General features: G+C 42.4%; 1 protein-coding gene across 1 annotated transcript; it reads left to right on the plus strand.

The window, feature by feature from the left end:
* Positions 1 to 248: 248 nt before the first annotated feature.
* On the plus strand, positions 249 to 8,427 carry GVQW3 (GVQW motif containing 3). Its single transcript, XM_049652507.1, has 2 exons — positions 249 to 3,447; positions 7,726 to 8,427. The coding sequence occupies exon 1, from the start codon at positions 737 to 739 to the stop codon at positions 1,367 to 1,369; it is 633 nt and encodes a 210-aa protein (XP_049508464.1). The 5' UTR covers positions 249 to 736; the 3' UTR covers positions 1,370 to 3,447; positions 7,726 to 8,427.
* Positions 8,428 to 14,474: the final 6,047 nt, after the last annotated feature.

Genomic DNA, 14,474 nt, shown 5'->3' on the forward strand with positions numbered 1-14,474 from the left:
CCCGGGACGCTGCCGCCTCCTTCCCACAATGCACCCTGGCGCCCGGGGGTGCCCTCTCTTCTCTCAGCCTTCCTCCCCCGCCCCCTCCTTTCCGCCGACTTCTCCGCAGGCGGGCACGCGCAAAGAAGCGCGCCGGCCGGGGTGTGGCGGGGCGGAGGCGAGGCCTGGCGCGGACTGCCGCAGTGCGCCTGCGCACAACCTACCCCGCGAGGAGAGAGTAATGCGCATGCGGGCGTGTCTCCCGGGACTCTAGAGCAGGCGAGCCCCCGGCACTTTCGGTAGGTTTGGCTTGCGCGGGTTTTTGCAGATCTGGGGCGAGCTTGCACGTCGTATCGCCGGTGCATCTCTCCTTGCTTGCTTCCGTTGCCACCACTTAGGCCTCTATTGCAGAAATCGCCATACACTCTTAAGGGCCGCAGAATCGGGAAGACCTTGCTGACTGGCACACTCTTGGCAGATCTACGTGCACAAGTTGGACGGAGACGTGTAGATTTCATTTTCCCCAGCTTTACAGCTTCTCTTTGGCCCTCGGGCCAGGTTAGCTTCTCAGGACAGGCCTCCCCAGCCTCGACCCGGAAGCTGAGGGGCAAAAACTCAGAAAAGCAATTACTCCTCCCTGGTGAGGCTTCTGGAGGAGCATTAATAGCGACATGATTCCACTTGCAGCCCTATAGAGATTGGTTTCTCTGTCTTCCCTTACAGTCGTGGTCTTAACGTTCCTGTGTTAAGTGCCAGAATGAGTGACCGCTATCTAGAACAAAGGATTAGTATCAAATTTTGCGTCAAATTGAACAAGTCTGCAAGTGAGACCCACCACCTTTTAAAAGAAGCTTATGGGGATGAAGTCATGTCCAGGGCCAGAGTTTTCGACTGGCACAAAAGGTTTAAAGAAGGGCGGGAAGACGTTCGAGATGACGCCCGAAGTGGCCGTCCAGTCACCCACCGGACGGATGAAAATATTCAGAAGGTCAAGGACTTGGTTTGTTCAAACAGGCGGTTGACAGTGAGGATGATGGCCGAAGAGTTAAATTTAGATAAAGAAACTGTTAGACTCATTCTGAAAGAAAACTTGAATATGAGAAAAGTTTCTGCAAAAGTCCTCTCGGGTATTTTGAAGGATGAACCTCAGCCTGGGAAACTTGACTTTCGGTCTGATCTTTCAAGGGAAACTAGGAAAAATAGCTCGTGTGTAAGGAAAAAGATAACAAGTTCTGAAACATGGACTCATCTCCAGTGTGAAGCTGGCGGGGAGATACCTCTGCCTGTATCTCATCCCCAGAACCACTTCCCTGCCAGCCAGCTTCTGCATGCTTCATCATCAACAAGCCTTCCCACCAGAGCAGCTCAGGACTGGTTCACACCATGGTGAAAGGAATGTGAGGTGGCCGAGCCTGAGGTAGAAAGCTGCCTCACAGTTGGGCACCTTCCTTTGCTGCCCCTCCATTTTCAGTCTTTACCATTCCTTCCCCCATGTCACAGCCCTCCCAGTTACTCTTGCTGGACTGCTGGGCCATCCTCCAGTTTTGAAGAACTTCTGGCTGTTGACTGCTGGTACTTGTTTGTTCTTGAATTCTTTTGCTTAACAAGTTTGGATCTCCTTGCTGCCCAGACCTTAGCTTGTGGCTATCCTGTTCCCGTGTTCTCAACATCCTGCCTCAGGGGTTCATACCATTGAAAGGTGGGAACAGGACCCCCTGGAGTCTTTCTGTCCTCAGGAAGGCATATTCTTCTGGGAGGACCCCAAAAGAAGGCCTACAGTTCCAGCCTGCTTCCCAGGCAGGACCTGAGGTACGGTACAGAAGGCTGTGGCACGCCGACCTAGTGAGCAATGCTAGGGGCATATCCAGCCCAAATGACTCAGTAGGAACCCCTCAGTATTGAGAGGTTGGCCACCCATACTAATCTCACAGACCTGTCTCTCACAGAAGAGCTGGATTTGTTTCATTAGTCCCATGCTTCGCACCCCCATTCGTTTGGGTAACTCCTCTGCTGGAAAAGGAGGATTTGGTCCTAGAAAATATAAGTGAGGAGACTCAGGCCCAGGCTGTGATGTGTGAGGAGGAAGACAAGAGGATACTCTAGACCTTGAATTAAGGGCGTCTGCTGCTCATGTGCTGATTCCCACACAGCTATAACTAATACCAACACTGTCGGGTGTTTTTTGAGCACGTGCAGTTTTAAAAACACTCCTGGGCATTGAAAGTGTGAAATTATAAAACACGGTCACCACAAGGTGGGTGGACTTCCAGATGAGATGATTCCTGAACTGGATCCATAAGGAAGGGTGAGACAGGAGGCTAGGAAATTAGCGGAAGCTTCCCAAGCAGGTGAAACAGCATGAGGCTTCAAACCTGCATCAGTGTGAAAATGATGGCACTCTTGGCTGAAATAGCAAAGTCTGGAGGAAGATAATAGTGTTGCAGAAGATGAACAATTTGGGATAATTTGCTTCCCTTCCTCTGCCCCAACTATGCCATTATTTTATAAATTGCATCCCCTGAGTCTGTGGCTAGGTTTATAATAATTCACTTATTTGATTATCTAATTTTTCCATCAGACCCCCCCCCCCAACGCCAAAAAAAAAAGCATTCTCTGCAAGTTCGAACTCCTTTATCTCTTTCTGCCTCTCTGCCAGGATTTATGCAGTGGAACTTTTCCCAAGTGGATTCCAAGTAATACCACATAGACTGGAGACATCTCAGAAATGCCTGATGGAGATGCAGTGGAAGATGGTTAAAAACAGCATTTCACAGGAATAGCCAATGTCTGTTTTACCCAAGGGTTTTCACATGCAAAGCTCCTATTATTGAACTAGTAGATTAGTAAACCATATTGGTTGAGAGAAGCCCGGCACTTAATTATTCAACACAGTTATTTTTAGTTCTGTTCTTTCACTATCTCTGTCCCCTTCAAAAAATGGCATATTCCCAACTAACACCTGTCAGTTTTGAGGCACCCTTAAACCTACACCTTATGCAACAAATAAAAGATCTTGTGCAAGAAAAATCTTAAACCAAACAACAGCTCATAGACTTCTACCTACTTAGCGATTTGTAGACTTTCTGTTTCAGGACGTCATCTGACGTCTTCCACATCAGAAGAGGTTCTGGGTTCCCCACAAGCACTTGCCACCAGGAACACTGCACTTCTGGAACAAAGGCCCCGTACCTGGCTGTTGCAACTTTGGGGCTGAACCTCATTAATCCTTGCTAGGTTCAGTGGTAATTATTGGAGAATTGGATGCTCCTCGGCCAGGGCCAGGATCCTACAACAGTATCTCTAGGCAACATCTCCAACCTGAGAGAACTTATTTCTGGACTCATTCCTGTCCTGTAAACAGGGCTGGCGTGAGCCTTCCAAAGATGCTGGACCAAGACCATGCTGGAGCATAGGGTACCACAAGCAATGGTGGCCCAGACAGGGTTTGGACACAGCTACTGGAAGCAGGTAATCAAGAGTGTGAATTCAAATTGTTACAAGTAGCTATAAGGAAAAGGACTTAATGTTTTACTTTAGCTCTTGTGCTGAGTACTAGTCAGGTCGATCTACGGTACTACTGGGGCCCATTGCCCATTTGCGAGGCTTCCCGGAAAATATTCAATGAAATGATAATAGACCCTAAGACAGCTCAGATTTGGGGAAGTAAAATTTCTGCCCTAACACTCATCCACAGCAAACCATCTATACATGGCTGCTCAGAGTTGCTAAACCTGAGGCCAGACCATGATCTAGAGTATCCCCAGACGGGAGAGTTCTCATAAAACAGTATCCCTTATGTGCCCACCCACCAAATTGGTTTTATTGCCGACACAAATTTTAACCCTGAACTGCACCTTCCCACCCAGGCTTCTTGAGCTAATCCTGTAGTCTCAAGAATCTACCCAACATCGTGCCCCAGGCTCTTGTCCTTGGCTTTTCTTATACACCTCTGTCTATTTTCTACCAGTTTGCTCTCTCTCCTCTGCTACACTGGTGCTTTGTTTTCTGGTTCAGGATCACACCTCTCCCCCTTCTGGTCAAGATTTTCCATTACAACTCTTAATTTTTAGATCCCTCTTCCAGCTTTTCACTTCAGCTCTGAAGTCTTGAGTGGGGAAAGTGGCCCCAGGTTGCTTTCCTATCCTCAAGAAGCAGGGTGGGACAACATGGAGGTATGTGTTCTTATTTTTGTGTTATCTAAGAGACATACAGGGAGGAAGAGAAAGCTCCCTCCCACCCTTAGCCACCAGTGGTTCTGCTCCCCAGAGCCAACCAGTGTTAACAGGTTTCTTAAAGAGGAAATTTGGTTACCTCTGGTGCTCAGGAGTCAGGAAAGTTTTTCAGAAATAGAAGATCCAAATCCCATCCTCTCTGGGTAAGCTCCATGGAAACAGAAGATGAAGCCTGGCTCTCTGTAGGACATCAGGAGGAGAGCTGGCCATCTGCAAACCTTGACTGTAATTCTCAAGCTCAACACAGTCATTTAATGAATCTCTTTGGCTTTCAGGCTGATCTCTGTCCCCATCCGCATTCTGGTTCAAAATCCACATGGAATGTTACATTCCACAACTAGAAGTCCACGAGAATAGACACCTTCCAGGGCAGATCATCCCATCAGTGATTTTATCTAATTCTTCCTCTACCCCTCACACCACACTATTTTACTTCCACCTGTCCCACTGGTAATGGAAAAAAAAAAAAAACCCAGAAAGAATTAAATATTCACCAATCTTTGATTTTAAAAAACATGTGGATAGTTCTGCAATCTTCTGAATTCTGCCCCTGGTTCTGAATCCTCAATGAAATGTTATTATTTAGGAAGAATGTGTACCTGGCGCCTGCTTTCCAGAGACTTCCTTTCAAATCCATTTCTTAGAATTCAGATTTGCCAGTGAACATGCCTTGATAAATGTGGGTGCCAAATGACTTGAGGCCATCTAGTAAAGGACGGCGATACCCTTGGGGAACTGTCTCTACATCACATGCACTGCTCAGCCAGCCTGCTATTTGCAGACCACTTCACCTCTAGGTCCTTGGGATTGGGTCTCACCAGGGTCTCACGTGGCTCAATTAGCAAGAGGTTCCTTTGCTCCTGGAACTGTATATGAAACCCTGTGTTCTCCAACTGCTTCTTGGTTAGATCAGACCTCTCAGATCTTACCAGGCTTTACACACTATCCAAGGCAACCCTCGTGTATTTCTCTTCTCCAGTCTGCCGTATCAGATCCTTGCAAACACTTACCGGTTGCATCACCCTTCTCCAGTATTAATATCTAGAAATAAAAAAGCTATAGTGGGGAACTTCGATACTTCCAACAACCCTTGGATCTCGTAAAGGGGTCAACAAAAACTTTTTCTGTAAAGGAAATGTCTTAGGATTTGTGGGCCATCCAGTCTGTGTTGTAACTGCTCAGCATTTTATTGCAAAAGCAGATATAGCTAATACGGAAGTAGGTGAACATAGCCGTGTCCTAATAAAACTTTATGGATACTGTAATTTGAATTTCACATGTTACAAAATACTATTTTGATTTTGTTCAACCATTTAAAAATGTAAAAAACCATTTTTAGACTTCTTAGCTTATACACCACAGAAAAGCAGATGATGGGCCAGGCTTGGCCCATGGACCATAGTTTGCCTGCCCCTGGTCCAGTGTATGTAAAGTGTGTATATAAAATGACAGATGACTGATCCTCTTCCATCGATAATGTTAACGCCATATTGACCCACCAGTGTCTGACCACTTACTGCACGGAGACTGTAGAATATTGAAGGGAATCTTTATGATGCCAGGAGAGTGAACTACAACTGAATGATGGACTGTTTATCGTAACCACATTCTGTTTCACAAAATAAGTTCTATGCTGTTTTTGACTAAAAGTGATATTACACAAACTACTACCTATATTATGCCCTTTTCGTATCTCAGAAACAATTTTGGCGATGCTGCAAATGGTTCCAAGTTGCAACCAGTGATAACAAGGAGCTGAAGGTGATTCCAAAATTGCCTTGACCATGGGCAGCATTTGAATGAGTTTATGTTCTTACCTATGAAAGTGACTACTGTGGAAGCGACAACACTCACGATTCAGCGCACGCTGGGGCCAAGGGTGTACCCTTGTTTTACTTGCTTTTCCCCCAAAGAGAGCCGTATTGTGTCACCTTTATTTAAACTGGTTTCCCAAAATTGAGATAGAATCTCAGGATTGAACAGATGTTTACAAAGGTATTTAATCCAGCAAGTCAAGTTTTTCTTGAATCCTGGAGTGACGAAATACTACAGCTGCTGAATAGTTGCATCTGAAAGCAGGTTCTGTGTTAATTCCAAAAATTTTTGTCAAGCGACTATATGTCCCAGGCACTGTCCTGTGTGCCGAGGTGCAGCAATGGAGAAAACAGACACGGGCCTTAGATCTGACAGTCTAAAATCTAATTATATTACTCTTCACCCGGGTAGAACTTCTCTTCCATGTCCCCACACTAACTTATTGTTAATTGCATACCTGAAAATAGGTATGACCTTTGCCGTAAGTCTCTGTGCTGCGGTCGTGAAGCCTCTCCAACTGCGTGAATAATTTGAGGACTGTATGTTCCACTTAGATTTTATTATCCTTTAGACAGATCTGTATTGGTAGGAAAACACGCTGGCAGTGTTGGAAGTGTAAATTGGCAACAGCTTTCTGAAAAGCAATTTGGCAGTATCTATCAGGAGCTTTAAAAATGTTTATATCTCCTGATCCTCTAATTCCACTTCTGGGACTCTGTCCTAAAGAAATAGTCTAAAATGTGGGCAGAATTTATGCTTAACAACCCAGAAGTCCAACAGTAGAAAATTGGTTAAATAAATCACAGTATGACCATACAATAGACTATTATGCAGTCATTATAATTAACGTTTATGAGCAGTTAAAACACCATGGCGAAATGCTTATATTAAGTGAAAAGGGTGTTATACAAAATAGTATATATAAATCCAAAATTGTCTCTCTTTTTTTTAAGTTTATTTATTTTGAGAGAGAGAGAGAGAGAGAGAGAGAGAGAAAGCACAAGTCGGGGAGTGGCAGAGAAAGAGGGAGAGAGAAAGAGAATCCCCAGCAGGCTCTGCACTGTCAGCACGGAGCCCCAGTTCAGGGCTCGAACCCACAAACAGTGAGATCATGACCTGAGTTGAAGCCAGTCACTTAACTGACTGAGCCACCCAGGCTCAGTCTTTTAAATGACCAGAACGGGTATGCCAACTCTGTGTGGTTGGGTTATAAGTATTTTTTTTTTTAATTTTCCATTTCTTCTCTTTTAAACAACATTTGTCCAAATGTTATTACTTTTATCAGAATAAGACAGTAGCACCAAAAGGTGGCGATGGAAGACAGTGAAGGCCAAACCGCTAGTTTGGTCCATGAATAATGAACTGTCTGGGTGGATACGGAGGCTGTATGCCATTGCATTGCGGGTAGCAAGAGTGGGACAGAAGGGAAAAGGGCCTGCCCGAGAGGAAAGGCAGGTGACCAGGATCCCTACAAAAAAGGCAAAGTGGTATGAGAAGGTACCATGTTATGTAATCCTAGGTAAGTAAAAGCACGAATGGATCAGGTATGTTCTGACAATGGGAAAGGATATGGAATACTCTCCTGAGCAAAATTAACCTCATTCTCGCATTCTCTCATACAAAGTGAATATTCTCAAGATGGATTTTATTGCAGTTGATTCTCTGAAGAATCCTTGAGCCTTCCATATCATTTTTTTAGGATAGAAATGCCTATTGATGTGCCAAGCCTGCCTCCTCCCATACTGGGATGCTCAAGCAACCTGGACGCACATGGAAATATTTGGTATTCCAAACTGGGAATCCCACAGCATATCATGAGTCATCGTAATGTTGTAACTTACAAAACTAAAGTTTGCAAATGTTATTTTGGTGGGATCTGGAATTGCTGTGCTTTTTATCTATGTCTTCAGAGTAATCGTGTTACAGGATTTTAAAGTGAGAAATGATGTAGCTAATGCCTATCCATAAATGCGACTGTTATGTTGGGAAAATGTGTCCTCCATTGTTGCTGTAGCAAAACGTTTATCATTAAAATGCCAAACATCTTCTCAGTAAAATTTCAAACTTTCAGTTGAGTACGTACATCTTCTATAGGCATATAAATTATGGATTTGCCAACCTGAGAGAGTTCTTTAATATTGAAGTGTAAGTGTTGGTCTGTAGAAAGAACAGAAGAGTGAAACATGGGTGTTAGTTCTGGCTCCTTAATAGACCACGTGACTTTGGGCAATTCATTTGCACCCTTGGAGCACTCTAGTTTACTCATCTGTAAAAGGAGAATAATAACACTTATCTCATGGACTTGTTTTGTTCATTCAACAAATATTTATTGACTGCTTATGTGTATTTGACACTGTCCTAGACTCTAAAGATATAGCAATAAATGAGACAAAAGAATGTTCCTCCTTCTGAGCATACATTTAAGAGCAAGAATATAGCATGTTAGATAGTGATGATTAGATGTGAAGCTTACATTAAATAACGTAGGTGATGCCCAACACAAGACTTGGCATGTAGTACTAAGTAGATAGTGATTTCCTTTTTTTGTTTGTTTTGTTTTTTGTTTGCTTTTGTTTTTAGAAAGAAAGAGAGTGCAAGCAAGGGAGAGGGGTAGAGGGAGAGAGAGAAGAATCTTAAGCAGGCTCAGCACCAGAGCGGGGGTGGTGGGCTCGACTTGGCTTGACCCCATGACCCTGAGATCATGACCTGAGCCGAAATCAAGAGTCAGACACTCAACCAACTGAGCTACCCAGGCACCTCTTCCTTTGCTTCTTTAGTCTTCCTAATGTCTCTTGAATTACTCTACAACATGGTAGTAATCGGCAAAAATCCTGACTCTGCCTTCTAGCTCTTGCCAGTTAATAAGGCTTAAACCTGTTTTTGCTTAAGAAGACAAATAATTCCTACAGTTTTGTTTTGTACTTCCTGTATGGCAGATTACTCAAGGTGGTGCCTAAACACTGTTGATAAATGGCCTTTTCTGAAGCCAGTTGGCAGGGGTCTTTGCCTCGGGCTAGATGGCAGGTGTTAGGTCCACAAAGACAAATGCGGGGGTGTCATTGCTGTTTAAGTAAAACAGATGCACAGACCACAATGGCTGTTTCTGTTAAAGCTGTGTGCCCTATGCCCTATTCCCAGTACTGGTGAGCCAGGCAAAGTTTGCGTTATTTATGGGATACCAGGGCATTGACAAAAAGCCAGGAAAAGGCGGGTTTAATGCTTATGGTATGTTTATATTTCTGCCCCATTGTGGAAATTTTGGAAGGTTCAAGGAATGTTGGAAAATAGCAGCCAAAAGTTCACCCCTAGGGGTTCAGGTACTTCACCAGACCCATTTCCCTGGCTCATCTTCCTCCTCCAGAAACATCCATTCATTTACTGAATTTCCTCTTCAGGTCTGGGCCTGTGGTAGGCACAGAGGGTACAGCCCTTGCCCTGAGGCTGTGCCCGGCCTCGTGGCATGGAGGCAGGGCCAGAGGTGGAGAGACCACTGAGAATGGGCTCCCACCTTCAACTGTGAGTCTTTTCCAGAGGACGACTGTAAGGAACAAGCTTTTACACAGAATTTGGGGCAAAAAGTTAGGATGATCATACACAGGGTGATTGTAGGAATGAGAAAGTGGGGTACAGAGAGACAAAATACACAGAACAGTGGTAAGTGGCCTGCTGGCTATACCATCCCCAGGATTCAGTGTGAGGTATTGTCTCTCAGAAGCAACTAGATGTTAGGCTGGAGGCCAGTACCCCTATACCTTGCTCTAGGAACCTACTAAGAGAAAATTCAGAATCACAACTCAGATTCGATGAGGAATTCGATGAGGAATCCATTGAACCACAAATCAGATTCGATGAGGAAATTGGCCCAGGGAGGTTGAGTGATTTTCTTGAATCACACATCCAGCTGGTGGCGGAGCCAGGATAATAATGAAGGACCTTGAATTTCACTCAGTGCAGTGAGTTTTTTTCCATTACTCCATTGGTAATAATTGCCTTTACTGATGTGTACATTGTGAAGGTATCTTTAAAACAGCAGTCAGCCTTATGTTTGATACATATATGATTTACCAACCGTTGATTTATATGCAATTTTTAAGGAACATATTTATAGCACAGAAGTAGGACAAAGATTTTTCCAAGTTTCCTTGGGGTGTCCAGGCCCTCTGGTCCTTCTACCAGAGGTGTGTATTCACAAGTAAATGCTGGCATTCTGTCATTCATTTTTTCCAGATGTCCTTTTCAAGTAGTGTGTTGGGTTTTATGTTTTTAATATTTCTCATACACGTTTTTAAAATCTGGACACATAAATCCTAATAAAGTTCTCAGCTATCTCCTCTCTGCCGTCTCGAATTTCCGGGTGTGTTTATATTTATGACACAGTGTCTGAAGGCGTGAATGCTCTCACATCATTAGGGTTTATATTCCTAAACCATAGACTTGGTGCGTTTTGAGATGTTCTGAAAATTTTTTACATTTCACTTGTAAATGCCACTATACTGTGCCATGACATTTCCATAGTAACGCATATTTCGAACAGGAAAACAGAGGAAGCCTAAGGAAAAGGGAAGTAGGTTTAAAATGCAAAAAAAAAAAAAAATCATCAAAAAAGTAGAATATATACGAAGGGGGAGAGGGGTGTGAATCTGGTTTGATGTGCTCTGAGAACAGAAAGTCTTGCAGACCAACTTTAGGGACCTGCGGGATTCACCACCCACCAAGCGGCCCGATCTTGGAGTCCTACTTTCTTGGACCCTCACATTCAGTGAGGTCCATGTCATTCCCCTAACATTTCTTGGCATCACCCACTGCAACCAGATGAAGGCGGTTACCAACCTGTCACCTCACTATCCTGAAGTCCATCCTCCACACTGCCCGCACACGTGCTGTATGGTTTAAAGTGTACTGAAAACCGGAGGCTTTTGGACCCCAGCTTTTTGAGCTTCCACAGATCCCGCCCTCTGCCTGGAATCCCCCCCCCCCCTCCATCCACCCAGCAAACTCCTACTCAGCAACTCAAGCCTTAACCTTATCCTTGCTGTTCTTTGCAATGGGAAAGCAGCCACACATTCTCAGGTCAAGGAAACTTTAACACTTAATTGACCTGAATTGTTTGCAGAATGTTTTTCCTCCCTTACCTTACCGGCTTTGGCTCCCCAAAAGCCAAACCACATTTAATTAGTCTCCGTATTCCCCGCATCCAGATTAAAGCTTGCCTGGCATTGTTCAACAATTGTTTGCTAGGTGAATAAAAGAATAGACTTCAATGGTAGTTGCTTTTTTTTATTGGGACGAAGTTCACATAACAAAATTCACCAGATTGACCTTTTAAAATGTACGTTTCAGTGACATTTAGAATATTTATGGTATTGTGCAATCACTACCACTATCTAGTTCCAGAAGGCTTTCATCACTCCAAAAGGAAATCTTGTATCCATTAAGCAGACACTCCCCATTCCTCCCCCCCAACCCGGAGTCCCTGGTAACCACTAATCAACTTTCTGTCTCAATGAATTTGCTTATTCTGAAATTTTCATATAAAAGTAGTCATGCAATATGTGGCCTTTTGTGCCTGGCTTCTTCACTTAGCATAATGTTTTCAAGATTCATCCATATTGTAGCATGTATCAGTACTTCATTCCTTTTTATGGCTGAATAATATTCTATTGTATTGATATGCCATATTTTGTTTATCCATTCATCCATTGATATACTTTTGTGTTGCTATCTTTTGACTATTATGAATAGTAATAGTGGTACTATGAATGTGTGTGTACAAGTTTTTTTAACACCTATTTTTTAAAAATTTTTTGGAATGTGTATTTATTTTGAGAGAGAGTGCGAGCAGGGGAGGGGCAGAGAGGGACAGAAAAATCCCAAGCAGGCTCCATGCTGTCAGCGCAGAGCCAGATGTGGAGCTCGATCTCACAAACTGTGAGATCGTGACCTGAGCCAAGATCAAAAGTCAGACGCTTACCCAACTGAGCCACCCAGGTGCCCCTGAACACCCATTTTTAATTCTCCTGGGTATATACTTAGGAATGGAATTGCTTGGTCATATTGTGTTTCTATGCTTAACTTATTGAGGAACCGCCAGACTGTTTCCGCTGTGATTGCCCATTTTACATTCTCACCAGCAGTGTATGAAGTGAGGGTTCCAATTTCTCCACATTTTTGCCAACACCTATTATTTTCCCTTTATATGTATAGTGGATATATAGTGGATTCCCTTTATATATATAGTGGGAGATATATATATATATATATATATAGTGGGAGATATATATATATATACACACATATATACATGTATATATGTATACATGTACATATACATGTATACACATATATAGTGATGGATATTCACTAGGATGGATATGATATATGTATATCCATCCTAGTGAATGTGAAGTGGAATCTCATTGTTTTTCCCCTAAAAACTAAAAACTAATGATGTCAAGCATCTTTTGGTGTGCTTTCTGGCCATATGTGTATCTTTGGAGAAATGTCTCTTACACAAGCCTTTTTGCCCACTTTTTATTTGGGTTGTCTTTTTATTGTTGACTTGGAAGAGTTCTTTATATATTCTGGATACTAGACCTTCATTTGATATATGATTTGCAAATATTTTCTGCCATTCTATGGATTGTCTTTTAACTTTCTTGATAGTGTCCTTTGATACAGAAAAGTTTTCATTTTGAGGAAGTCCAGTTTATTTATTGACTTATATTTTGGTTGCTTTGTGCTAAGAAACCGTTGCCAAATCAAAAGTCATGAAGATTTATCCCTATGTTTTTTCCCAAGAGCTTTATAGTTTAGCTATTATATTTAGGTTTTTGATCCATTTTGAGTTTGTGTTTGTATATGGTGTGAGGTAAGTGTCCCAACTTCATTCTTTCGCATGTGGACTCAAGTTATTCCTGTGCTTATTGAAAAGGCTTCTTTTATTGAAAAGACTTTTCTTTTCCCATTGTCACATCTGTTATTGAAAGATATTTTCAAATTATAAGTTGACATTTTTTTTCTGTACCTTGAATATTTTGCTCTACTGTCTTTAGGCTTGCATTATTTCTGAGGAAGAGTCTGCTGTAATTCTTATCTTTGTTCTTGCATATGTACTGTTTCCTCTTTTGCTGTTCTTAACATCTTTTCTTTATTACTGACTTTAGCGATTTGATTTTATATGCCCTGGTATAGTTGGTTTTTGTTTTGGGGGGGTTTATTCATGTCCTTGTGCTTAGGGTTCACTGAGCTTCTTGGATTTGTGGGCCTAAACTTTTCATCAAATTTGGAAAATTTATGGACATTATTTCTTCAAATATTTTTCTGCCCCTCTCTCCTTTAGGAACTCCGATCACATGAATAGTAGGCTACTTGAAGTTGTCCCACAGCTCACTGATTCTGTTCAATTTTTTCCTTTTTGTCTCCTCCTTCTAGTATTTATTGCTGTGTCCCCAAATTCACTAATGCTTTCTTCGGAAACATCCACTCTATTTTAATCTCATTTTGCGTATTCATCTCAAATATGGCAGTTTCCATCTCAAGAAATTTGACTTGGTTTTTAAATTTTTTTTTTATTTTGGAATAATTTTAGATTTATGTAAAATTTGCGGAGATGGCACAGAGTATTCCCAAATGCCCTTCATCCAGTTTTAGTTTCTCCCAATGTTGTTATCTTACATCACTGGGGTGCACTTATCCCCAAACTAAGATACCAATGTTGTTGCATGACGATTAACAAAACCCCACATTTTATCCAGATTTCAACAGCTTTTCCATTAATGTCTTTTATTCTGTTCCAGGAACAATCTCATTTAGTTGTTATGTCTCATTAGTCTCTTCTGACCCATGATGGTTTCTCAATCTTATCTTGTTTTTTATGACCTTGAATGTTTTCAAGAGCACTGGTCCAGTCCCCAGTGACAGAGCACTGGTCATGTATTTTACATAACATCCCTTAATTTGGGTTTGTCTGATGTTTTTCTCACGATTAGACTTGGGTTACGGATTTTGAGAAGGAATAGGAGGTAAAGTGTTCTTGTTACTACACCAAATTAGAGGGCATGTGAGAGCCACATGACCTCCTTGGTGACATTCACTTTAATCACTTGAGTAGGTAGTTTTGGTAGATTTTCCTTCAGTGAAGATACTGTTTTTCCCTTTCCATACTCTGTTCTTTGGAAGCAAATCACCCATTTCAACCCACACTCAGGGAAGGGGAGTGATTAAGTTCCACCTCTCGCGAAAGGGGAGTATCTGCATATATTATTTGTGTGAAATAATTATCTTTCTCCCCAATTTGTTTATTCAGTCGGATATATATTTATTTCTATCTCACGTATATTTGTTTGATATTTTGCATTATAATCCAACGCGATGTTATTTATTTTGTTGCTCAAATTGTTCCAGTTTTGGCCATTGGATGCTCTTTCAGGTTGACTTCTGTGTCTCTCT

The sequence above is a fragment of the Panthera uncia genome, chromosome D1, assembly GCF_023721935.1.
Source record: "Panthera uncia isolate 11264 chromosome D1, Puncia_PCG_1.0, whole genome shotgun sequence".
NCBI classification, from domain to species: Eukaryota; Metazoa; Chordata; class Mammalia; order Carnivora; family Felidae; genus Panthera; species Panthera uncia.